Source organism: Pseudorasbora parva, chromosome 2 (genome assembly GCF_024679245.1).
Source record: "Pseudorasbora parva isolate DD20220531a chromosome 2, ASM2467924v1, whole genome shotgun sequence".
NCBI lineage: Eukaryota > Metazoa > Chordata > Actinopteri > Cypriniformes > Gobionidae > Pseudorasbora > Pseudorasbora parva.
In genome coordinates this window covers 3,542,755-3,568,936 of record NC_090173.1, presented here as the reverse complement: position 1 = coordinate 3,568,936, position 26,182 = coordinate 3,542,755, and the positions used below count along the sequence as shown (strand labels likewise).

General features: G+C 40.0%; 1 protein-coding gene across 1 annotated transcript in view; it reads left to right on the top strand.

Moving 5' to 3' along the window:
- The window catches only part of LOC137089932 (zinc finger protein 850-like), a 37,567-nt gene that overhangs the window by 4,137 nt on the left and 7,248 nt on the right, over window positions 1–26,182 (top strand). Inside the window, exons 3-4 of the mRNA XM_067453515.1 lie at window positions 1,220–2,106; window positions 16,860–16,925. Coding sequence (XP_067309616.1) covers window positions 1,220–2,106; window positions 16,860–16,925 — 953 coding nt within the window. The remainder of the gene's footprint in view (window positions 1–1,219; window positions 2,107–16,859; window positions 16,926–26,182) is intronic.

Sequence of the window (26,182 nt, the reverse complement as noted above, 5' to 3'; positions counted from 1 at the left end):
ATTACATAAATTATATTTTAAAGTCTATTAAAATAAATAAAAACACTTTTAAATTGTAATAATATTTTACAATAGTACAGTTTATTCTGTATTTTTTGATTAAAAGTGCATAGAGGAATGCTCAGTGCATGCAGGGGTGTGCATATACCTGTAGTGTGTGTGTGTGTGTGTGTTAGAGGTAGAAATTTATCTGAAAGTGCATTAAGTTTGAAGATAAAGCTGCAATTTTTTTCCAAATACATTTAAGTTCGCTGTTATAGTCTAACCTGCAATATTTGGAAGAATTTAATTGAATTATTTATAATCTGTTATCATTTAAAATAAAAACAAACTCAGTAACTGATATTTTTTTGATTTTGGCAAATCAGCTCCTCCCGCACTGGAATTGATCATCAGCGAAGCTCCGCCCACACCATCAGTGAAGCTCCTCCCACATCAGCTCATCAATAAATGCTGGAATATTCCCATCAGTCTACAAGTGAAGACGAGCATCAAAGCATCAGGAAGAGCTGAAATCTGCAAAGACTGAGTTTATTAAAGAGGACAGTGAGAACACGAGTGATCCAGAACCTGCAGAATGAAACACACTGAAGATCCTGAAGAACAAAGAGGTTGGTGTTTATTCTTCATTCATTCATGATGCTGGAGAACATTCATGATAGGAAGACTCAACACTTCAGCACATTTAGAGAAACAGTTACACTATCAAATAGGTACTGAATTTAACAAATGGTCAGTAGAGGGAGGTTTGATAAACGTTCATATTGATCGTCAACATCATGTCAAAATATTTGATAAAACCAATCAAATCAGAGTAGCGGGCTTTATGTTCACACACTGCTGAGCGCAAATTTTAGCAGTGCAACTCGACGTCAAGTAAGATAAATGTAGAAACTAAACATTCATGCTTTAAGTCAGAAATGTTAAACAAAAGTTAAACAATGCTGCATAATTGTTATGTTAAATATTACATTAGATAATTGTGTCATTGATCAAATATATATTTTTCTTGTAATTCAGACCTGATGGAAGAGAATGAGGAGAGTGAAGAACTGAGTGAAGTGGAGGAGGAACATCATGTCAAACCTGGAGAAAAACCTTTGAGTCGCTCAAAGACTAAAAAGACATTTATGAAGAAACCAAGAGCCAAGAAATCTACAACCTGCACTCAGTGTGGAAAGAGTTTCACAAGCAAAGATAATCTAGAGCTTCACACGAGGATCCACACCGAAGAGAAGCCGTTCGAATGTGATCAGTGCGGGAAAAGATTCACCCAATCATCACACCTTAATGTTCACATGAGAGTTCACACCGGAGAGAAGCCGTACTCATGTGATCAGTGCGGGAAGAGTTTCAAAAGGAAAGATATTCTAGATACTCACATGAGGATTCACTCTGGAGAGAAGCCGTTTACATGTGGTCAGTGCGGGAATAGTTTCAACCAAAAAGCGTATCTTGATGTTCACATGAGGATCCACACTGGAGAGAAGCCGTTCTCATGTGAACAATGTGGGAAAAGTTTCAATCAATTAGCACACCTTAAAAGTCACATGAAGATCCACACTGGAGAGAAACCGTACCCATGTGATCAGTGCAGCAAATGTTTTTTTGATGCATTTGTCCTGAAGAGACACCTGAGAGTTCATATGAAGGAGAAGCCACATTCATGTTCTGTGTGTGGAAAGAGATTTTCACTTCTGCAACATTTACACAGACACGAAAAAAAACACACTGGTGTGAGAGAGTACATGTGCTTTGAGTGTGAGAAGACTTTTACTACAGGGAGTAAGTTAAAATGGCACCAGAGGATTCACACTGGAGAAAAACCTCACAAGTGTTCACACTGTGACAAGAGATTCAGTCAGTCAGTAAACCAGAAAACACATGAGAGGATCCACACTGGAGAAAAACCTTACAAGTGTTCACACTGTGACAAGAGATTCAGTCAGTCATCATATCTGAAAATACATGAGAGGATCCACACTGGAGAAAAACCTTACAAGTGTTCACACTGTGGCAATAGATTCAGTCAGTCAGGAGACCTGAAATCACATGAGAAGATTCACAGCAGAGAGAAGCCGCACACGTGTGATCAGTGTGGAAACAGTTTCTATTTTAAAAGTCACCTGAAGAAACACATGAAGATCCATGCAGTTTAGAAACCACCCCAGACAGCATGGTGACATTGATACAATGTTTAGTTTTTTCAGTCCATCATTTAGGTTGAGATTGACATTTCAATGTTTAAAGTGTGTTGGATCAGCATTGAAACTGTGATGAAAGTTGACAGCACACATGAATGGAGACAGTGACATTGAACTAACAGTAGACTTGTTCGACTTCAAGTCAGCCTCCGATTGGTCTGCGCATCACTGTATGAAGTATTGTGAGATATCTTTATATCTTTCAGTAGAGCAGTTGAGTAGTCTTTTGTCATATATCCTGAGTGTAATAATGTGTTTGTAAGAGCAAACAGTCAGAATAAAGTGAGATGATCTGCTGATGATCCTGAATGTCTTGTTGAATGAGTGTTGATAGTCTGAGGCTCATCAATATTAACAGAGCTGCTGAAAAGACTCTTTATTTCATCTCAATAGTTCCTGTTTTCACCTCATTTATTATGATGATGTCTTCACATCTCCTGTAAATTCACACTTAAAGCTCATTTCATTGGGCTCAGCAGACTGGGGGGATTTGATGGTCACTATATATATGTTTATTTGTCTTTATGCCTTAAAAAGTTTTTCTTATATTTCTTTACTAATTTTCTAGATATCTGTCATTATTTTCATGAGGAAAAAGATTAATGTTAGTATTATGAAAAAAGTGAATTAGCATCAGTTGCTTTACAATAGACAAATGATTAAATGCTTAATTGTGTTTATTAGTGTGCGGATCAAAAAAGGCTTATATGCAAAAAAACTAAACAACAATAACAACGAAAAAAAACTTTTCCGGCAATTTAGAACCAGAATCATGTCATGCCATATTCAAACACTGTATTCAAGGATCATAATGCACCTCCAAAATACTATTAATTGTCATTTTAAATCTTTATACCTTGGGTCATTTACAGTTAGAACCCAATGACCATATATGATGAAGATATAGTCAAGTGAAGACAAATGTACTGAAGGAAATAGTGTGCAGTTTGATCAGCAGAAGTCAGCTTCAATACTCATGGAGTTCGTAGGCCGCTCTGAGTAACTCAATACAGCTGTGATTCTACTCTAACAGAGTCCACTAACTGTGTCATTACTCAAGCTAAAAAGGATTATGATTGGTTAATGACCAATCCTGCTGGTTTTCAAACTGGGGTCCGGGGACCCCCAGGGGTCCTCCAGAAGGTTCTAAGGGGTCCCCAGAAAATTTCAGAGAGTCTACTCCAACCGTTTCATTTCTAAATGTTTATCTCATTTCTTGTCGTATACATACTTTCCAGAATTGTATAAGTTTGCTTTGCATCTTTCTAGTGAGTTTCTCACTGTAGTCCCCTTTATCTTGCTCACTGGGGTTGTAAGGCAAGAAAGTAAACTGCTTGCATACATTTATTGCGAAAGTTGCTTATACATATAATTTTTCATTGAAAATGTTCTTCAGGTTTATACATCCAACATTAAGTATAGCCAATTTAAGTTGGAAAACAATATGTTGTATTTATAAATGTCACACTTACTATTTATCTAACAGTTAAAATGTTTTTTCATAGACAAAAAGAGATGGATTTTAGGAAGGGGGTCCCTCATAAAGGTCATATTTGGGAGTCCTTGGTATCATAAAGTTTGAAAACCCCTGGGTTAAAGCATAGAAAAACATGCTAAGTATTCACACACACACACACACACACACACACACACACACACACACACACACACACACACACACACACACACACACAGCGAGAGAGATGATACGCAACTTCCTCAAGGTTGGAGTGTTTTAAACCCAAACTCCAATCAGGCACTTTCACCAAACTAATTCACCAAACTACTTTTTTAACATTTTTTTTCTTTTGGCAATTCATATTCCCAGGTGGCATGAGGAAGGTGTGTATTGAATGAGTGACCGGTCTTTCATGAGTCATGTTAGACCGAGGCAGTCCATGCCATATTCCCAGGTGGCATGAGGAGTCTTTCTTCAAATGCTGCGGCGGTTAGGAGAACTGGTAGGAGTACTGCTGGGCGGCACTTTAATGCACATTACTTCCGATATTGGAGGAGAGGTACAGTTTTGTATAGTGTGTTTTGTTTTGTTTGTCTGTTGCTTGATCCTGGCCTTCGAAACTGAGGGTTTAGAGTGTAGGTTCTGTTTAGTTCATCATCGGGGCGCCGATCCATAAGCTTGGGGTGGATTGTAGCAGATTGAATTGGATGGGTTGTGGTGATTTACAGCTGTGAGCACCTATCAGTGAGGAGGGCCTCCTATTTAAGAGCTGGTTGGCTATAACCTGGTATGCGTCATGCCTGTCACGTCTGGCCCCTCCCCTTCCTGTTGTTGACAGTGCTGCAGGTATGTGCTGTTAGCTGTTAGCAGTTTTGCTTGGCTCAAGGCTTAGTTGTTGTGCGGTGGTATTGTAAACTCCACCTGTTTGGCCCAACGTAGGAATCCAACAGCTGGTCGAAGGAATACTGCGTGTTCGTCTTTTCGGGCGCTTCTATAAAGGACACTGTAATTTATTAAAGTGTGAAGATCCAATTTTAATCTGACTCCATGTTTTAATTTAATCTGACTCTAATTGTATGTAGTTTCCTTGAGTTTGTTACGTTTATAATTACAGCTGATCGTATGATTAGTTGTGATTTAATTTAGATCTTTGATCTCTCTGAGTATCTCTACTTCTCACTATCTTCGTTCATCAAGGGACCCGATATCTCTTAGAGATATGTTTTGCGAATTACATTCTCAAACACAGACGAGCCGGTTCTGATATTAGTCAGAGGATTGCAGAGTGAATATTTTACCTTTAAGTGGTTGCGCCTGCTTACTCATCTTAAAGCGTAATGGGAATAATAATCACAGGAACTGCAACTTGCTAATACAGTGATAGTCAGAAATCAGATTATCCCTAATGCGGTGCTCCATGCTCCCGTCATTGAGTCCTGCTGTTTGATCTACGCCGAGACAACGCCTGCGGAAATACCAGACTCAGATTGATCGTACTAAAAGAAGCGGCCTTAGAATAATACAAGATTAATCAAAGTTAATGTTTATTTAGCCAGGCAAAATCATCAAAATATAGTCAAATTAAAAGACAATGATACACAACTGATCAGCATACAATGTTACTCAAGTATAAAAAAGTATAAACATAGTTTCAAAGAGTCATCATTTTCCTGGCTTCTAGAAACACACGGGAACAGTGTGGGAAGTTCTGGATACAGATGCTTCCTTGAGTGGTTTGCTCCTTTCCCTTAAATACTCCACCAGATCAAAGAACAATAAACATTTAGCACCCAAATATTTATGCAGATCTTGGTTCTTTTCTCAGACCCAAATGGTCCCACCTATCCTTGAGGCCTGAAAGCAAATGTTTATCAAAAGATCTTTATGAGCATCTCCCCACACCAGAGGAACAAACCCAGTTGTCCTTCTTTTACGACCTGTTTTACTAGAGCTGGAATGTCACCAGTTCCCCTGATGTGAGAATGAAACCTGTTTACCAATCACACCAAAAGTATTTATATTGACCATACAGAAACAGCTTGTGGCAGTATCTGTGATATTTGCATGTGACCCAGAGGTTGAGAGGTTCATATCTCGGCAGGGGTGAGGAAATAGGATTGGGCCAGGTGCAGTCTTGTTTACTCTTGAATTCAGATAGTGAAGTTTTATTGTCTTTATTGCAGCTTTAATCCCTTTAGTTTGTTCTCAGGTGAAATCCATTCTTACAGTTCCGCCCTTGGTCCCTTGGAGCAGAGACAGAGCAGTCTCCGAGGGGCCACCACCAGGGATTTCATTTTTGTTTTTACAGCTGCATTTTCCGTAGGGCTGGTATCTGTAATGGGCTGAGTGCAATGGCCATGTTGGTTGAAGTGCGCATTGCTCGAAGAAGACATCTGAAGTAACAGCACTGACAGAGTGTGAATAAGAAGATGAACACACTGGCCATGGCACATCCACGGAACATCCAGTCCCACCATGTGTACGCATACTGTGCTGAACGCGTAGAAGAACTGGACAGGATCTCAGCAGTAGGAAGTGGCATTTGCTTCCACTTGTGCTTGGTTGAGATGGTATTCAGTCTGCAGGATCATTTCTTGTACTAATTCCATTGTGTTGACCAAATCTTGTGTGCTTTGTTCATAAAAAGTGTCCTCCCACCAGGGGGAAACATCCGCGTCCATTGGTACCCTTCCCAGGATGTTGATCTGACCCATTGAAAAGTCCTCTTTCACTTCTAAACAGAAAGTGTGGTTAGAAGGGCAGGTCAGACCTCCGTAGGTGAAGGAATTCATCTCACTGACGATGCACCACTGTGTGTGAGACACTTGAACAGCATCAGAATGTCCATGCAATGACTGGACGTTAACAAGCTTAGAGTCATTGGCAGAAAAAGGCTGTAAAGTGTTGCAGGTGCAAATAACGTAACTTGATGTTTCATGACAACAACTACGAGTGGTAAACAAGGTTTCAATGCCCCTCAAAGTCATATACCCCGTAAGATAGTCCCATTTTATGATCTGATCCTTCACTACAACGCCAATAGAGCGTATGGTAGTGGAATTTAAGTAAACTTGATCTGGGTGAATTAAAGGGAAAGTGGCAAAGAACCCAATACAGCCAGTACATTCATTTCCAGTATACATCATTAACGTTGATAATAATTCAGAGTTTTTAATATTTTTCATTTTCTCTGATGCAAGCCATCTATGCAGATCTAAGATTTCAATAAGATCATTTAGAACATGTCTAGGTGTTTTATAGAGAGGAAGATCTAAAATCTCTTGTCTCGCTGCAGTAAACAAATCCTGTGCATACAACCTACAGGCTAAGTCATGCTCGATGGTACGGGTCTGATTAAAAATTGTCTGGCTGGTCGTCAGACGCGCCTGCGCCTCAGATCTGACCGCTTTAATAATATTTTCATTACTATTAGTGATGTGTTGAAAACCAGTGGCCACCTGATTTGCCAACCATGTTGAAAATTGAGATTGACCTGTTATTTTGTAATTGTTGGATATAGAATTTACTGAACCAAAAAGGCCTGCTATATTTCCAAAAAGGTCTCGTTTAGTGCGAACAGGTGGAATTTGGACTGCAAGTCTATTTTTGTAATCAGAAACTAAATCATCGATGCGTGACTGTAGCCATGTGTATGTTTTGTCATTAATATCACAGTGCTTTTCGTAGGCAGACAAAATATTAGAGATGTTATACGTCACATGTGTTATCACAAGATTGACATCATGAAGCAAAGTCTTATTCACATTTCCTCTGATCAGACCACCTGGAGGAGTGGGATGTAATTTTGGACACTGTGTGGGTTTCCTGTATCCACAGGTATTCAAGTTAAAGCAATGGTGTAAAGTCCATGATAAATTGTGAGAGCTAGTAAAATTGTCCAGATTTGCCTCACATTTTCCCACACAGTATGTTCCTTCTTTCCGACTAGTCCAAACAAATGTTTTTACAATACTGCTCGGTGTCCGTTTTGTCAGATCAAACAGAAGTTCCGTAAACTTCAAATGTGTGTCGTTATGCGATGTTGTGTGAGTGCACCTATATGTTGCTGGTTCCAGATCCGTACTTGAATAACATTTTTTAGGATCTGTGCCATAATTATTCTTCTCATAAAATGTGTGCAGTTTACCAATTTCTGAATCTGGGAAAACTTTAAGTTGCTCCCAGGCCGTAATGTTATGGTAAAATCGGGGTGCATGTGTGTAACCAGTGAGGTTTTGGTATGGGAGATGGGTAGAACCTGTGCTACAGCAGATTTTTGTGAAGCAATTTGGTTCCGGTGCTAATCCGGGGGGCCATGTGACTATTTCATTGTATGTGATTGAAGTATAAGATGTGAATGGCCAGTTGTTATATTTCCATACCCATCTCTCGCATCCTAGGGTGTGTGTGAGTGTGATGCGTTGTCCCAGTTCGATGCAGGTTGGTCCGGATACCAACCTGGCGTCCGGACTCCATGGAATTGCAGTGATTGTCCTGCGAAGGAAGAAGATCATAATTCATTCACTGGACCTTTGAATGGTTTACACTGGGACATGTAGTACCATCTTAATTTGCCTCTGATGGTCACGGCCACGCAGCTGTTGCAAACAGCTTTAATTTCATTGGGCCCGTGCCATCTAGGGGAAAATGCGTTTTGTTTCACAAAGACGCGTACCATCACCACATCCCCTTCTGAAAATTTTCTTTCAGTGGTTGGGTTAAATTGTGCATCATTTGACAGGTCTGACTGTTTTTGTTTCAGTACAGCCTGTGCGTGCAACACCTTCAATCTTTCTTGCAATTTCACCAACATAGTCTGCTGAGTCGCAAGCATGAGGGGCCCCAGATCTGCTGGGGAAATTTCTGGATCAATGGGTAACTTCATCACCCTTCCAGTCATAAGCTCATATGGGCTAATGCATGTCGCTTTTGATGGGGTTGCTCGCAGCACAGTCAGAACTGTGGGTAAGACATCAATCCACCTGTTTTGGTGTTGTGCTATCTGCTTTGCAATATTTTCTTTTATGGTGCGGTTAACACGTTCAACATTTCCCGAACTTTGTGGCCTGTAAGACACGTGAAGTCTTTGCTTGATGTTTAGCATTTTGCACATGTTTTTCATCACTTGTCCAGTAAAATGATTCCCCTGATCAGATTCAATTTGAATTGGTGCTCCCCAAAGAGGGATGATTTGGTTCGCTATCACACGTGCCACAGTATTTGCCGTGTTATTGCGAGTGGGAATTGCTTCAACCCATTTCGAGAATTTATCAATTATCACAAGGCAATACCGATACCCCCCTTTGGTACTGGGTAGCGGACCAATGAAATCCAATTGTAAGGATTCCCAGGGCCCTTTCGGTGGTTCTGGCCTACGTAGGTTTGTTCGGCCTGGTTTTCCCTGGTTGATGGTAGCACACACCATGCAGGTGTTGCACCACCTTTCAATGTCCGCCATCATTCCCTGCCACCAAAACTGAGTTTGTATCAGCTGTGCTGTTTTTGTTGCCGATACATGCGCATAATCATGATATAATTTGATTATTGGTTTTTGGAGGGCTTCCGGAACAACAAATTTCTTATCTCGGAGTACTATGCCTTCAATTACATTCACCATCTGATCATGTTTCAAGTTTGGCACAAGTTCTCCCTCAGAGACCCACAGCTCTTGTTGATACTGTTTGAGGTCAATGGGTGTGACTTGGGCAGCACTTGCTACAGAAGCAGAGGGTGTCTCTTTTTGCCACTGGTCGCCTTTGACTGCGGCCAGCTTAGCCAGTTGGTCAACAACATTATTGTTTTCCTCGTGCACATCTGGATTTTTGCTTATGTGTGCGCGTACTTTCACAATGGACATGGGGTTTTTTCGCGCTTGGACTGCTTTCCATATTGACGTTATGGTGTTGAAATGTTTTATAGGCGTTCCAGCAGAAGTGAGGAATTTTCTCAATTGCCATTGAGCCATAAAATCAGTTACAACCCCAAACGCATACCGACTATCTGTATACACGCAAAGTGGTTCAGGGTGTGCCTTAATCGCTTCTAGCAATGCATTGAGCTCGGCTTCCTGTGCGGATACGTTAGACGGTAATTTAAACAACAATTGTTGTCCAGCATCTGTGTCTGGAAGATTGGGGGCCCACACTGCACATCCAGCATAAAAATGACCATTCTGACAGAATCGTGAACCATCTATGTATACAGGTGCTTGGCCTGGTAATGGTTGGTCATGAACAAGGCTTTGTGCCTCTTTTACAGGCTGGTATGTGTGTGGATTTCCCTCAACATCCCCGAGCAGATGCGGCAAAATTTGTGTGTTTTTTATGGTAATGTCACGCGCTTGAATGTCGGCTAGCCATCTCGCTAATCTTTGGGAAGAAACTCCCTTGATTCGGCCCTGTAACAACATTCGTACAGGCGTGTGCATTGTGTGCACAACAACAGGTTGAAAACCGACAATGGGCTCTGTTGTTTTTAGCATCCAATGCACCGCTAGCACGTGTTGCGTACATGGGTCGAATCCTTGCTCGACCAGAGATTTTTTCCGACTGTAATACGTGATTGGACGCAGTTTTCCCCCATATTCCTGAGCTAAGACTCCGCTTAGTGTTATTTCATGCGTGTCTACTTGAATGTGGAAAACTTTTGATACATTGGGCAATCCAAGGGCAGGCGCGGCGCACAAACGCTGTTTTAAATCACTAAATGCTTGTTCATGCTCGTCAGTCCATTCAAGGACATCATTTGGTTTTGCTTTTCCTTTTAGAAGCGAATACAACGGCGCAGCGGTGTTTGCATAATCAGGGATGAAGTCTCGTAAATAGTTTGCTGTTCCCAATACTTTTTGTAACGAGTTTAAAGTATGTGGTCGAGGCAGTTTGGCGATGCATTTCTTTCTATCGTCTGTTAAGGCTCTGTGGCTTTTCGTCAGAGTGTACCCTAAATAGTGTACCTCTTTTAGTGCAATTTGGGCTTTTTCTTTGTTCATTTTAAAGCCTGCGTCACCTAACCTTTGTAACACCTCGTCAACCAGCTGCAAATGGTTCTCAATTTGTTTTCCTGTAGCTATCAAAATGTCATCCACATAGTGAACGACCTGGCCAGTCCCTAGTAAGGGACCGAGGACATCTGCCACAGCTCTGTGGAAAATGGCTGGGCTGTTGTGTAGGCCTTGTGGCATCCGCTCCCAGGTATACTGCATTTGATTTACAGTAAATGCCAATTTCCATTGGTCTTCTCGTTTAACTTTAAGAGAGCAAAAACCATTTTTGATGTCAAGCCCGGTGAACCATGAAGCATTGGTTGAAACTTGTGATAGGATGGTAGCTGGATTTGCCACTATTGGTGTCGCTTTAGGTAGAACTTTGTTAAGACGCTGATAATCTATGCACAAACGCCATTTTCCATTAGGTTTTGGCACTGGCAAGCACGGTGAATTCGTAGTGGAACTGCATCGTCGAACTATTCCTCTTGCCTCAAGCTGTTGTACTATCTCATGCACTGCGACCTCTGCCTCTGGCTTGATGCGGTATTGCTTTTGCGGGGGAGGGGGCTCTCCCTCGATGCATACCTCAAAGTCAACAAGGCCGCAATCGTGCTCATGATTAGCCCAAACATTGCTGTGTTTGCTGATGAGACGTTGAATTGGATCTGTACTGGACATGGACATAATGTTTGCATTGCCTTTAGGCAAACTTCCCTTTGTAGTTTTATATGTTCGTAGTTCAATTTGTTTTTCAAAACAATGAATCACAAATCCATGCTTTCTCATAATGTCCATTCCCAGCACAGTTCCTTCACTATTGTCTGGTAAATACCAGAATTGTTCTGTTAGCATCACCACGCCCAAATCAAGTTTATCTGGTTGTGTTTGCGTTGCGGTCATCAAAGTATCGCCTATGCCTTTATTTTGAATTGTTCTCGTGTTTAGGGGTAACGGAAGGTTTGTACAAGAGCAGGCGGCTCCAGAATCAAGGAGAATGTTAACTAACCGGCCTCCGAGATTAGCTCTTATTTTGATTCGGTTACCGCTTGTGACAACGCTTCCCATAGCAACGGAGGCCACGCACCCCTATTGGGGCCTTTTATGTTTTTCTAGCATGGCAGCGAGCTCTGTTTGGAAAATTGAAAACAGGTTTTGATAGTATGGTTGTTTTTCTTACAAAACTGGCATCGAGGTTGAAATTTAGGGACAGGATTTTTAGCACCTCTTCCTTCGGTTAACCATTGTGTTGTTGCCACAAAACGGGTTTTGTTTTGTTTTAGCCTGGCCTCTATTTTGGAAGCCCAATCCACCAATGACCGGTAGGTATTCTCTGGCGGATCGGCTCCGTGAACTAATGCCTGCTGTATATGGGGACCGGCGTTATTTTTCAGGAGTTGTAATAAAACTTCCTGATCGCGTTGTGCATCCTCTAAACCTGAATGCTCTTTGTCTGTCACCTATAAACGTTCGGCATAAATTTCAAACGGTTCTTTGTTGGTCTGTTTAATCTCTAAAATCCTATTCCACTCAGCGTGTGTTGGTCCCCTTAACTCTAATAAAGTTTCCTTTAATCTTTCATACACGTCGTTGTCATCTTCATCTTCCTGTTTGATTATGATTTCTCCATTTCTTAATTCACAGGGAATTTTTGGTTTTAGCTCGTCTGGAATGGTAAGAAGGGCTACTTGCCAAACATCTCTGATCTCTAATTTGTACACCGATGCCTGTAACATTAAGTTGTCCCAGTAGGGTTGGAAAGGACCTTTTCGTGGCATCATTCCCACAACTTCTTTGTGTTTCGTGCATTCTTCGCAAGTTAAAGGGCGGCTAATGGTAGTGACTTCATCATCTGCATTCGTCATTGTTTTAAGCACAGCAATTTTCACCGGTTTCCGGAGAACCGAGCCCGATTTAACTCGAGTTATTATGGGACTGCGTTGTTTTAGCTCATCGGGTAATTTTTGCTCTTTCGCGGGTCCTGGAGAAAGCTCACGCTCTCTCAGGTCCAGATGGCCTTGCAAACTGCTCGACAGAAGTGCAACATCATCTTCGTCACTATCGCTATTTTGCCCGTTAGCGTTACCCATTTTACTGCTTATCGCCGCGACTACCGCAGATACAGGAAATCCTGCTGATTCGCAACAATCCTCAAGCGCGGATGTGTAATCTTTATCTAATTTAAGCTTCTTTTCAAGCTTTTTCATTTGTGATTCGATCGCGCTGCCCTGTCTTGACCATGTTTGTTTATCATACACAAATGCTTCGACCTGCGCTCTTAGCTTTTTTAACTTGTCCGATCGTTGCATTTCTAGCTCTTTTATATTGGCTATTACACGCTCGTTTTCTGCAATAGTTTCCAAATCATTTCGACGCAGCAGATAAACGATCGCGACCAGAATTTTCTTAAAAGGAGCCTTTTTTTCCAATTTACGGCCCTCAGTCTGGTACCAAGCTAGAATTTTATCATTGTTCCACTCAAAATCTACACCTTTGTTGCGCAAGCTAAGGAGGAGATCTTTAATGTTCACTCCAAGTGTTTCCATTATCTCCTTATCTACACTCAAACTGCCGCTTCCCTGATAAGCCATGTTGTTTTCTAATAACCTTAAACACCACCGGATTTCTACGGTCTCCGGTCTATTGTGGGTATACCGACCCGTTCAACAAATGTGTCTATATTGGGTGCGTCTAGGCTTTCCCTCAACACTTTCTAAAAGGTAAACAAAAATGGACTTACCAGGACATTTGTAGACAGAAAAGTAGAACTTCAAACCTCATGCTCACTCGGGTGGATCTGAATTGTCGCGCCAAAAGACGTCACTCGCCTGAGACTGGGAAATCACGTAGGGCGGGGTCACCACTTTGTAAACTCCACCTGTTTGGCCCAACGTAGGAATCCAACAGCTGGTCGAAGGAATACTGCGTGTTCGTCTTTTCGGGCGCTTCTATAAAGGACACTGTAATTTATTAAAGTGTGAAGATCCAATTTTAAATCTGACTCCATGTTTTAATTTAATCTGACTCTAATTGTATGTAGTTTCCTTGAGTTTGTTACGTTTATAATTACAGCTGATCGTATGATTAGTTGTGATTTAATTTAGATCTTTGATCTCTCTGAGTATCTCTACTTCTCACTATCTTCGTTCATCAAGGGACCCGATATCTCTTAGAGATATGTTTCGCGAATTACATTCTCAAACACAAACGAGCCGGTTCTGATATTAGTCAGAGGATTGCAGAGTGAATATTTTACCTTTAAGTGGTTGCGCCTGCTTACTCATCTTAAAGCGTAATGGGAATAATAATCACAGGAACTGCAACTTGCTAATACAGTGATAGTCAGAAATCAGATTATCCCTAATGCTGTGCGCTATGCTCCAATTCATTGAGTCCTGCTGTTTGATCTACGCCGAGACAACGCCTGCGGAAATACCAGACTGGGATGAACTGGGCTTAGCAGGCTAAGCTAAATGCTATCAGATCGTCACCGCGCGTCAGAGAGATTAAGTGCATGTACTAAGACGAGAGAGGTATGTATCAACTTGTTTTAGTTAAGGGAATAACATAGTTTAATATGAAAAAGCGGTGAAGTAACCCTTTAAGTGGGAGAACTTGCACAAAGGGGGCTGACATAATACTTTTGCTCCACTGTATATAGAATATCTTTGTATAAAATGTTATTAATAATAATAATAATAATAATAATAATGCGTTCGATTTATATAGCGCTTTTCAAGGCACTCGAAGCGCTTTACATAGAAGGGGGGAATCTCCTCAACCACCACCAATGTGCAGCATCCACCTGGATGATGCGACGGCAGCCATATTGCGCCAGAACGCTCACCAGCTGATTGGTGGAAAGATTTTATTGATTTATTATTGAGTTATTGATTTTGTATTGAGATTTGTTATGACTGGTAGATGGATTTTGTGGGTTGCTTGTCAACAGTTCTCATTTCATTCACTTTATTAGGCTAAGCATACTCAAATACTCCATACCTCTGTTTTATTAAACAGGAAAAAACATTTTTTGGGAGTGAATGATGTGCATTTTGTTTATTGTTTATAATCCTTTTTTAGTTCATTCAAGCTTTAGTTAAATATATACTGTACTTGTCAGAAAATTCAATGAAGACATTTTTTAGAATGTTATAATAAATGTGAATGTTAAAGTATTGGCTTATTTGTGCTCCATTATTCCAGAATTAGTTAAAAAAAAAAAGGTTTTGTCATGTTAACTTGTGTTGGAAGTTTATTTAACTCAAAATTTTAAGGCAACCGTGTAAACTTCTTAGGTAATTGTTACAACAAACTATATGTAAGAGTCCTACGGTTTGATCTATCCTGACACACCGTCTGCGGAAATACCAGACTCCGATTGATCCATACTAAAAGAAGCGGCCTTAGAATAATACAAGATTAATCAAAGTTAATGTTTATTTAGCCAGGCAAAAACATCAAAATATAGTCAAATCAAAAGACAATGATACACAACTGATCAGCATACAATGTTACTCAAGTATAAAAAAGTATAAACATAGTTTCAAAGAGTCATCGTTTACCTGGCTTCTAGAAACACACGGGAACAGTGTGGGAAGTTCTGGATACAGATGCTTCCTTGAGTGGTTTGCTCCTTTCCCTTAAATACTCAACCAGATCAAAGAACAAGAAACATTTAGCACCCAAATATTTATGCAGATCTTGGTTCTTTTCTCAGACCCGAATGGTCCCACCTATCCTTGAGGTCTGACAGCAAATGTTTATCAAAAGATCTTTATGAGCATCTTCCAACACCAGAGGAACAAACCCGGTTGTTCTTCTTTTACGACCTGTTTTACTAGAGCTGGAATGTCACCAGTTCCCCTGATGTGAGGATGAAATCTGTTTACCAATCACACCAAAAGTATTTATATTGACCATACAGAAACAGCTTGTGGCAGTATCTGCGAGATTTGCATGTTTGTGTGACCCTGATACAGAGGGCGAGAAGGTCATATTTGGACCAGGGTCAGTCTTGTTTTCTCTTGTATTCAGAGAGTGAAGTTTTATTGTCGTAATCCAGCTTTGATCCCTTGAGTTTGTTCTCAGGTGAAATCCATTCTTACAAGAATAATGGACATCTTTTTAATTTCTGTGAATCCCTTAATTATGATAAGATCCCGGTAACTGCTAAAGAGTTTGCAGTAGTATTTGATGTCATTCCTAGTGGCCTTATTCAACTTTTTACAGGTAATGTATCTTCTGTATCTATCCCTCAATGTATGAAAAGAGGTCTGGGCCCTCATTTATCAACAGTGCGTAGAAAAGGTTCTATATTTCGTCGTATGACTGAAATTTAGAATGTGTCTAAGTACAAGGAAATCCGTATTTATCAAAAGTGCGTACACAGTTCTTATGCACATGAGTAAGCAATCGTTGTTGATAAATTCCACATGTGCGTAAGTGCCATGGTCGTTCACGTTCACAGCATTCAGAAACGCCTCCAAAGAACCATATATGGTGACAACACATACCTTTAAAAATCACAAGATTTTTTTTTTCTGTCACTGCAATTATGGCAAAAAGAGGAACTTCACAAACACAAAATGCAAGGGCGCCGTAAAGGGGTGGAAGGTTAGGACGATTCTAAGGGCCCAGACTGATTTAGGGCCCAGAAGAGCAGACCCCCTTTTTCTTTTCTTATTTCTTTTCTTATTTCTTTTCTTTTTTTTATACATACATTAAATGTGCTTGGGCCCCTCATGTTGTAAATGTGTATTTTGTCCGTTTTGACCATAGATTTTTTTATTTAAAAAACTCATTTCAAAATGTCAGTCACAACCTCCTCCCCCCTCCCTCACAATGGTTCATTCCACCTGCGCGGTCCGAGCTAGATCGCTAGCGTGAGCATCTCTTGGTTATTGCACTTGCTATGATGAAGCGCAGACAGTGACACATGCAGGTATGTCACATCAAAAGTCGGGGCATCAAAAACGGAAAGAAAAGAAGGAAAGAGAAGACAGAGAACGCCGAAGTCTACAGTATGTCACACAGCTTTTCAAAAAGAAAGGCAGCTTGCCCTATTCCTCTAACGTTATTCCAAAACTTTCAGAGTTAGCCTACTTATTTTTGTTGCTACATGACCTGCTTTTATCTAGCTAAAATAATTACTGAATTATGATTTACATCCAACATCTCTGCTGTGCTGTCTCCGGGTTATCATGTCTCGTAGACACAGATTCAGTGGCTGCTGCACACCCTTCTCCCACGCCCCCCGTCCCCGTCTCAAATGAACAAGGTGAGCCTGAGCCCGAAACTTCACGAAGATTGAAGCCTCTAAACACGTCTTATCTACTGTGTTCGCCACATGATGATAAACAAAAAGTAATCTACACGCTTCAAAAATGACAAAATCAGTTTGCCGTGTGTATGTTCTGTCACATGACAGTGCTGCTGCTACGATCGATGCTGTCTTACTTGATGTTCTTAAAGTAGCACTAGGTAACTTTTCAACCTTCATAATATATTTTCAAGACTCTTGTGATGATACATCGACTTACAATAGGTTGAATGAGTAATGCCAAGACACACATGGCATTACTCTTGGTGTGTCTTGATTTTGAGCCCTTTTGGCCTAGCTAGTTTTATTCCTTGACTGATTTAATTATGGGTTAGTTCTAGCTGATGTTTCCTGATTGAGCAGGTGGACCCAGCTAAAGCTTGTTCATGTAAAGTATATGTCAATATGTGTACAATATGTTCTGTTGTGCTTGCAATTGCAATTGAGATAATAAATGTTGTCCCTTTTATGTAAACATCTTTCTATATTTTTTTCTTGTTTTTGTAGGCTTTGTACTCATCTTTAGACATTTTAACTATGCAATGTGCTAAGTATCTTTTTTAAAGTATACAGGGCATGTTTATTTGGTTAAATTTTATCTGTAAAAATTGTAGGGGGCCCAGAAATTTTGTTTTCCATAGGGCCCAGAATTTATGGCGGCACCCCTGACAAAATGAGTCAATCATTTTGACGTTGACGGCAATGACAATGACGACAATGACGTTTAACAACAACACATTTGCAACACAAATGATTATTTGTCTAGCAGAAAACAGAATGAAACACTTTTCTATTTACATAATTAAATGTGTTGGTTTATGATGGTGCTTTTATGGAGATGTGGGTGCAGTCTGTGGCTCCAATTCTGTTTGGAAATCTGGGGATAGCATGCAAGACCCATTTTATTTTGGCTTGTTGAGGATTTCAGTAAGGGAACTTTGGGTTGAGTCCAAGTAAATAATTGCATCCAACAGTTGTCACAACTGTCTTTTTTAGGGTTAGAAACCATTTACGCATTGTGTTTAAAATGACTTTATATCTATATCTATATATCCATCCATCCATCCATCTATAGACAAAGATATATAGTCATTTTAAAGACAATGCATAATTTTATATATAAATTTAGTGTCAAATAAATTTAGCACGATCATTTGAATATATTCCCAGGTTTCTACTGATACAAAGCCATATGCTAATTGCTGAAGTAACCCTTTACATGCTGTTTTATGTGTAGTATCGCTGTTCTACCACTAGTTTCTCTGCGTAAGCATGCTCAGAGGTGTGCTTATATTTACACACATTTCTACGTATAAGTACAAGTTGGTAAATCCCACACTTTGCGTGAAACTGTTCTTACGCACTCAATACACACAGAACTGTGCGTACACACCCTTGATAAATGAGGGCCCTGGAGTTTTCTCAGTAAATATTGTCTCACCAATAAAATGTAAGAAATTACAAATAAGTTTATTCATTTCATTTATCCAGTGAAACAAGTAATCTCAAGATTTTTTAGAGACATGGAGACAACATGAATATTTAGTAATACAGAAGAAAAATCCATAAAACACTGATTCTTTGACTGTGTGTTGGCTATTTTGAGGCTCTCTCCCATAGACCATAAAAAAATATGGACGACTTGACATCATCTGTTTCTGCTTGCCAGATTTGAAGCTTTCAGGCGGCCTGCACGGCGCTGACATCTTGGGACTGAGTCTGTGCAGTAGCGATTTCGGGACCGGAGTTGCGCAGTAGAGAGCAGGAAGTACAGTCGCGATATCAAAAGCCCACTCACACTCTCACAGATGCAGAACAATTAATTATGTCGGTGTGAAATAAACAGTTATAGAAATGTAGAAATTAAAGCTAAAGCTCCCTACTGCTCCCAAAAAACCCGAAAAAAGTCTGTTAGTGCCTCAGTGACAACTTCACTCAGAGAAGACGTCGATCTCAGCTGTCAATCATGACGACACACCCCCCGTTTTTATAGCATCAAATAACTAACTAAAACTAAACTTATTTTTAAAACGAACACTTGAAATGAAATCATCGTGATGATAACTGCCTTCAATGACATAAACTAACTTTGGGGGAAAAATATTTGAAGTGTAATTTTATTGTTTAGTTTGCCTCGCATCCATTAGAAAACACAGAGCGGCGGCTATACTGGGAGCGGCCACCAGGGGGCGATCGAGGCAAAAAAGCTATCGTTTCTGAGAGGGATGGATCCTGCAGGCTTGTTCTCTCCTGAACGCTGCGTTTTGATGGGCGTTTCACTGGAGACTTGGAAGTAAACGTCCACAGCTAGGATTGGATAAGATTTGCATATTTAATGGGCTTAAGCGCATCTGTCAGTTCACATGAGGGATGGATTGATTTGAAAGCGGCAACCGGAATGATTCTCTAGATCAGTGGTTCTCAAACCTGTCCTGGGGAACACCCACCTATGAACGTTTTGTATGTCTCCATAATCTTACACACCTGATTTAAATTATCAGCTCATTAGTAGAGACTGGAAGACTTGAATTGAGTGTGTTTGACGAGGGACACAGGACAGGTTTGAGAACCACTGTTCTTGATCACAGGGCTCATAAACATCTTTATCAAACAAACACAATGGTGGATCGTGGATCAGCTGTGTCGTCATCAGAGCCAATCGTGGATCAGCTGTGTCGTCATCAGAGCCAATAGTAGATCAGCTGTGTCTTCATCAGAGCCAATCGTGGATCAGCTGTGTCGTCATCAGAGCCAATCGTGGATCAGCTGTGTCGTCATCAGAGCCAATAGTAGATCAGCTGTGTCTTCATCAGAGCCAATCGTGGATCAGCTGTGTCGTCATCAGAGCCGATCGTGGATCAGCTGTGTCGTCATCAGAGCCAATCGTGGATCAGCTGTGTCATCATCAGAGCCGACCGTGGATCAGCTGTGTCGTCATCAGAGCCGATCGTGGATCAGCTGTGTCGTCATCAGAGCCGATCGTGGATCAGCTGTGTCGTCATCAGAGCCGATCGTGGATCAGCTGTGTCGTCATCAGAGCCGATCGTGGATCAGCTGTTTCGTCATCAGAGCCAATCGTGGATCAGCTGTGTCGTGATCAGAGCCAATCGTGGATCAGCTGTGTCGTCATCAGAGCCAACCGTGGATCAGCTGTGTCGTCATCAGAGCCAATCGTGGATCAGCTGTGTCGTCATCAGAGCCGATCGTGGATCAGCTGTGTCATGATCAGAGCCAATCGTGGATCAGCTGTGTCGTCATCAGAGCCGATCGTGGATCAGCTGTGTCATGATCAGAGCCAATCGTGGATCAGCTGTGTCGTCATCAGAGCCGATCGTGGATCAGCTGTGTCATGATCAGAGCCAATCGTGGATCAGCTGTGTCGTCATCAGAGCCGATCGTGGATCAGCTGTGTCATGATCAGAGCCAATCGTGGATCAGCTGTGTCATCATCAGAGCCGATCGTGGATCAGCTGTGTCATGATCAGAGCCAATCGTGGATCAGCTGTGTCATCATCAGAGCCAATTTATTTCTCTTTTAAATTATTTAAACTCTTCTAATATTTAATGTATAAATGTACTATAAATATAGGGTACTAGAACAGATTCTAAATGCTTCACAATGACCCTGTAATGAGTAATGAACGTGGGAAATGTAAAATCTATACATCATAATAATTTAAAATTTGCTTTGTGTTGCTCTTTATTTTAGAGGTAATTGTCTGCACAGAAAACTGTATCATATTAGGATATAATTTATATTGCAATAAAATAGTGTAAAGGGTTGAGAAAATGTAATATATAAGGTGATCCCCCCATTAATATGTACACATTTCCTAAAGGTTTTTTTGTTTCGTTGTCCTTTCCACAAAAGGATATTTTTCTATTAAGCCCTGAGTTAATGTATAACACATTTGTGGCAGTAGTCCACCACACCACTAGATGGCGCAATTTCCGCACATGAAAGACGCGAGAGAGTAACTTCCCCCAGTGCAGCGCTCACTGCTCAGTAATAAACTGGCTGCCGCTGTGGAAAGACAACTTCTGTCCTCTCGTGTTTCTCACAGGTATGAACATCATTCAGTAAAAGGTTCATTTCAGTGAACTTGTGTAAATCAACAAGTGTTATGCATAGAGTTTAAGTGAGTTAGAAAGTGTATTTAATCTAGAAAAAGAGTTTTAATTCACAAAAAAAAATATAAAAACAGCTAGAAGAGTGAAAAAAGAGTGAGTTTAATCGTATTTCATGCATGGTTTATGTTGATTGACATTAGAAAAATGTTTATCATGCTGAAATATTGAGTTCACGTCATCTTATTGTTTAAAGGTGCCCTAGAATGAAAAAATGAATTAACCTTGCCATAGTGAAATAATAAGAGTTCAGTCCATGGACATTAATAGATTAAGACTCAAAGATATAATACTGCTGTAGTTATTTACCTGTAGATGTTCATGAAGATGAAAGTCTCTATTTTGTTGTTGTGTAATGTTTTACACTCGAAGTATTATGAGATGTACTATCTTTCAGTAGAGCAGTTGAATAGTCTTTTGTCATATATCCTGAGTGTAATAATGTGTTTGTAAGAGCAAACAGTCAGAATAAAGTGAGATGATCTGCTGACAGAGGTGGCAAGAGTAACAAAATATTCTACTGAAGTAAAAGTACTGTTACTTCAATGAAATTTTACTTAAGTACAAGTAAAATTACTGGTCTAAAGATTTACTCAAGTAAAAGTAAAAAGTAGCTCATTTAAAATGTACTCAGAGTAAAAGTTACTTAGTTACTTTTTTAACAGTGGGGGTGGGGGACTCTCCCCTGTAGGGTTGTGATAGAATGAGATTTTCACGATACGACAACTGTCTCAGAAAACATCAATTAAACATTTACTGTACCTATTATTAAATGCTGGTTATTATCACTAGTTAAAATGATGTTAAATGAATGAAGAAGATTAGTCTTTTTTTTATTTGGTTGAACAAATGCTTTATTATAACAAATTTAAAACCATTTGTTTATTTTGTTTATCAAAATTTCAATAAAACATGTCTAATAAACTAAATTCAATAAATTATTATGAATTAGATTAACAACTTATTTTTATCATTAATTCGTAAAAATGTTTAAGAATAATAGAGTCCATATGTAGTAGACGGAGCAGCTCATTCACAGAGAGAGAACAAGCAGATCATATATTCATATAGCAATGTTTTGTGCTTTAATATAACCAGACCATGTCACGGTTTGATTTATTTCTAAGGCCTACAGCTCTACATTCGAGTTTTTCGTTCATCCACCAGTTTGCGTGTATTACGCCAAATCTACGTTATAATGTAAAGTTAATGTTCATGACTGGATTCCGGGATTCGCTCTGCGTCACAGAAATCAATCGGCCGTAAGTTATAAACATACCTTTATCTGCACAGAGGGATGTTCCCGAACATGTTCTATGTGTTTCTTCATTTGCATCCACATTTTGTGCAAATTTGATATCCTCCAGGACAACACCACATTATTTTTTTCTGTATCCAAAGTATTTCCATACTAGCCAGGAGTTCACGACGGCGTTTTGCTTTCACCTGGGTCTGCGTCACTGACGTCTGTCTTGTTCGTCTCCATCTGATATTTGCGCGCTTGTTCTCTCCCGCGCCCCCCGTCCTCTATTGAATATTAGTCATTTTCGGATCGCGTTTTTTTTCCTCCCCTCTTTGCATTAATGGTTTATTTTTACTCAGTAACAGATGTGGTTTAAAATGTAGCGAAGTACAATACTTTAATCAAAATGTACTTAAGTAAAAGTAAAATTACAAATTTGTATAACTACTTAAAAAAGTAGAAGTACGCAGAAAAACTACTCAATTACAGTAACGCGAGTAAATGTAATTCGTTACTTTCCACCTCTGTCTGCTGATGATCCTGAATGTCTTGTTGAATGAGTGTTGATAGTCTGAAGCTCATCAATATTAACAGAGCTGCTGAAAAGACTCTTTATTTCATCTCAATAGTTCCTGTCTTCACCTCATTTATTATGATGATGGCTTCACATCTCCTGTAAATTCACACTTAAAGCTCATTTCATTGGTGTCAGCAGACTGAGGGGATTTGATGGTCAATCATTTAGCAGCTGCTTTTATCCAAAGCGACTTACAAAAAGGGGAGAGCAATAGAAGCAACGAAACAAACAAGGCCAACAAACTGAAAGAGCTGTAAGAAGTCTCAGTTAATTAACCACAATACTAACTTTTTTTCTTTTGTTTTTTGGACAAACAAACAATATTTAAATGGATAGTTAAGTTTTATTCTTTATTGGTCAGGTGCAATTGGAAAAGATGTGTCTTAAGATGTTTTTTAAAAATGGCTACAGACTCGGCAGCACAAATTGAGATCGGCAGGTCATTCCACCAGGTGGGAACGGTCCAGGAAAATGTCCGTGAGAGCGATTTCATGCCTCTTTGGGATGGAACCACGAGGCGCCGCTCGCTCGCAGAACGCAAGCTTCTGGAGGGTGTAAGTCTGAGCAAGTGAGTTTAGGTATATTGGTGCAGAGCCAGTGGTTGTTTTGTAGGCGAGAACTAGTGCCTTGAGTTTGATGCGAGCAGCCATTGGCAACCAGTGCAGTTTGATGAAGAGAGGCGTAACATGCGCTCTCTTCGGCTCATTAAAGACCACTCTCACTGCTGCATTCTGGACCAGCTGCAAGGGTTTGATAGTGCATGCTGGAAGCCCAGCCAGAAGAGCATTACAATAGTCCAGTCTGGAGAGAACAAGAGCTTGAACCAGGAGTTGTGCAGCCTGTTCTGACAGGAAGGGTCTGATCTTTCTAATGTTGTATAAAGCAAATCTGCAGGACCTGGTTACTAAATGTATGTTTATTTGTCTTTATGCCTTCAAAAGTTTTTCTTACAGTTCTTTTCAAATTTTTATATCTGACCTTTTCATGAAGAAGCAAAATAACTTTAGTATTATATTTTTAAAAAAGGTGAATTAGCATCAGTTACTTTACAATAGACAGATTTAAATACTTCAATGTGTTAATTAGTACAGGTCAAAAAAGGGTTATGTAGCAAAAAATAAATACAAATCTGGGATATTTAGAGCCAGGATCATGTCATGTCCCATTTAAGGATCACAGTGCACCTCCAAAATACTGTTAAGTGTCGTTTTAAATCTTTTTAAACGTCGTTTTAAATTTAGAGAGGCCAGGTTGAAATGGTTTGGACATGTTCAGAGGAGGGAGAGTGAATATATCGGTAAAAGGATGCTGAGGTTAGAGCTCCCAGGCAGAGGTCAAGAGGAAGACCAAAGAGGAGGTTTATGGATGTAGTGAAGGAGGACAAGAAGGTAGTCGGTCTGAGAGAAGAGGATACACTAATTTTGTAATTTATATTTTGGGTCATTCACAGGTAGGACCCAAGTACTAGATATGATGAAGATAGAGTCAAGTGAAGACAAATGTACTGAAGAAAATAGTGTGCAGTTTGATCAGCAGAAGTCAGCTTCAATACTCATGGAGTTCGTAGGCCGCTCTGTGTAACTCAGTACAGCAGTGATTCTACTCTGACAGAGTCCACTAACTGTGTCATTACTTGGGCTAAGAAGGATTCTGATTGGTTAAAGCATAGAAAAACATGTTAACTCTTCACAGGTGTACGTAAAGTTTAAAGCACGCAACGTGTCCCTCCAAAGATGTGTATCTGCCACTGAAGTGCCAGTGTGTCTAGAGATGTTTATGTCCATGCAAAAAACAGATACTCACTCACACACACACACACACACACACACAAAGATGATACACAACTTCCTCAAGGTTGGAGTATTTCAAACCCAAAATCTAATCAGGCACTTTCCCCAAATTAATATATATTTATTTTTTATTTTTCTTCTGCTCCTCTAACCAATCTGCAGTTCAGATAGTGAAGCTCCGCCCACTGCAATTCGTCATCCTTAAAGCCCTGCATATGGCAGTTCATTATTAATTAAGCTCCACCCACTACAGTTCACAACTAACGAAGCTCCTCCCACAGCAGTCACATCATCAGTGAAGCTCCTCCCACAGCAGTCACATCATCAGTGAAGCTCCTCCCACATCAGTTGATCAATAAATGCTGGAATATTCCCATCAGTCTACAAGTGAAGACGAGCAGCAAAGCATCAGGAAGAGCTGAAATCTGCAAAGACTGAGTTTATTAAAGAGGACAGTGAGAACACGAGTGATCCAGAACCTGCAGAATGAAACACACTGAAGATCCTGAAGAACAAAGAGGTTGGTGTTTATTCTTCATTCATTCATGATGCTGGAGAACATTCATGATAGGAAGACTCAACACTTCAGCACATTTAGAGAAACAGTTACACTATCAAATAGAATATTTCCTTGCTTGTTTTCAACAAATGCTCAGTAAAGGGAGTTCATATTGATCGTCAACATCAGGTCAAACTAAATATTATTTTAGCTTATATTTTACAATTATTTTATATGATTCACTATTTTTTGCAACCATGTTACCATGTTGGACATTTCTCAATATAGTTTACAAAATCTGATTTATAGTTACTAATAAAGTTTTATATCTAAAAGATTAATCATAGTTATAGAGATTATTCTCTTTAACTCTCTAACTCCCAGTAACTTTGGTAAGAGGGATGATGAATGTGATCAACGCTGTACAGTTTGAGACGATGGATTGAGATTATTTTCTTGTCTTCTCCATCATGCTTCAGAAAGAGCCCTGATGATGTCACTTCTTTGAGCCACAATTTTAAGAAAGGCTCTTGTCAGGATCCTACCCTGTCTGTTTTGTCTCTGTTCCACGTTTCTTTGTTTGTCTTGTGTCTGACCACATGGCTCTGTCTTTGTTTGTGTTGGCCATGTGCTCCTCTAGTCCCACCTCATTGTTTGCGGTGACCATGTCCCCTTGTTTAGTCTGGTCTAGTCCTCTTTTCAGTAATTGTGCTCACCTGAACCTCATGTGCTCTGGTCCCTTTATATTGTGCTACCTTCTCTCATGTCGTTGCTGGTTCTTTGCATTTGTTTGTGTTCGTCGTATGCATGCAGCTATCTTGCTACCTGTCAGTTAGTACTAGATTTAGCTTTCCCTAGTCTGATTGTTTGATTGATTTTTAATTTTAGTTTTGTCTTGCTTTTTTCTAGCTTCACTTTTTATTTAAGCCCCGTTTCCACCAAAATTACCCGGAACAATTTGTACCAGGAACTTTTCTC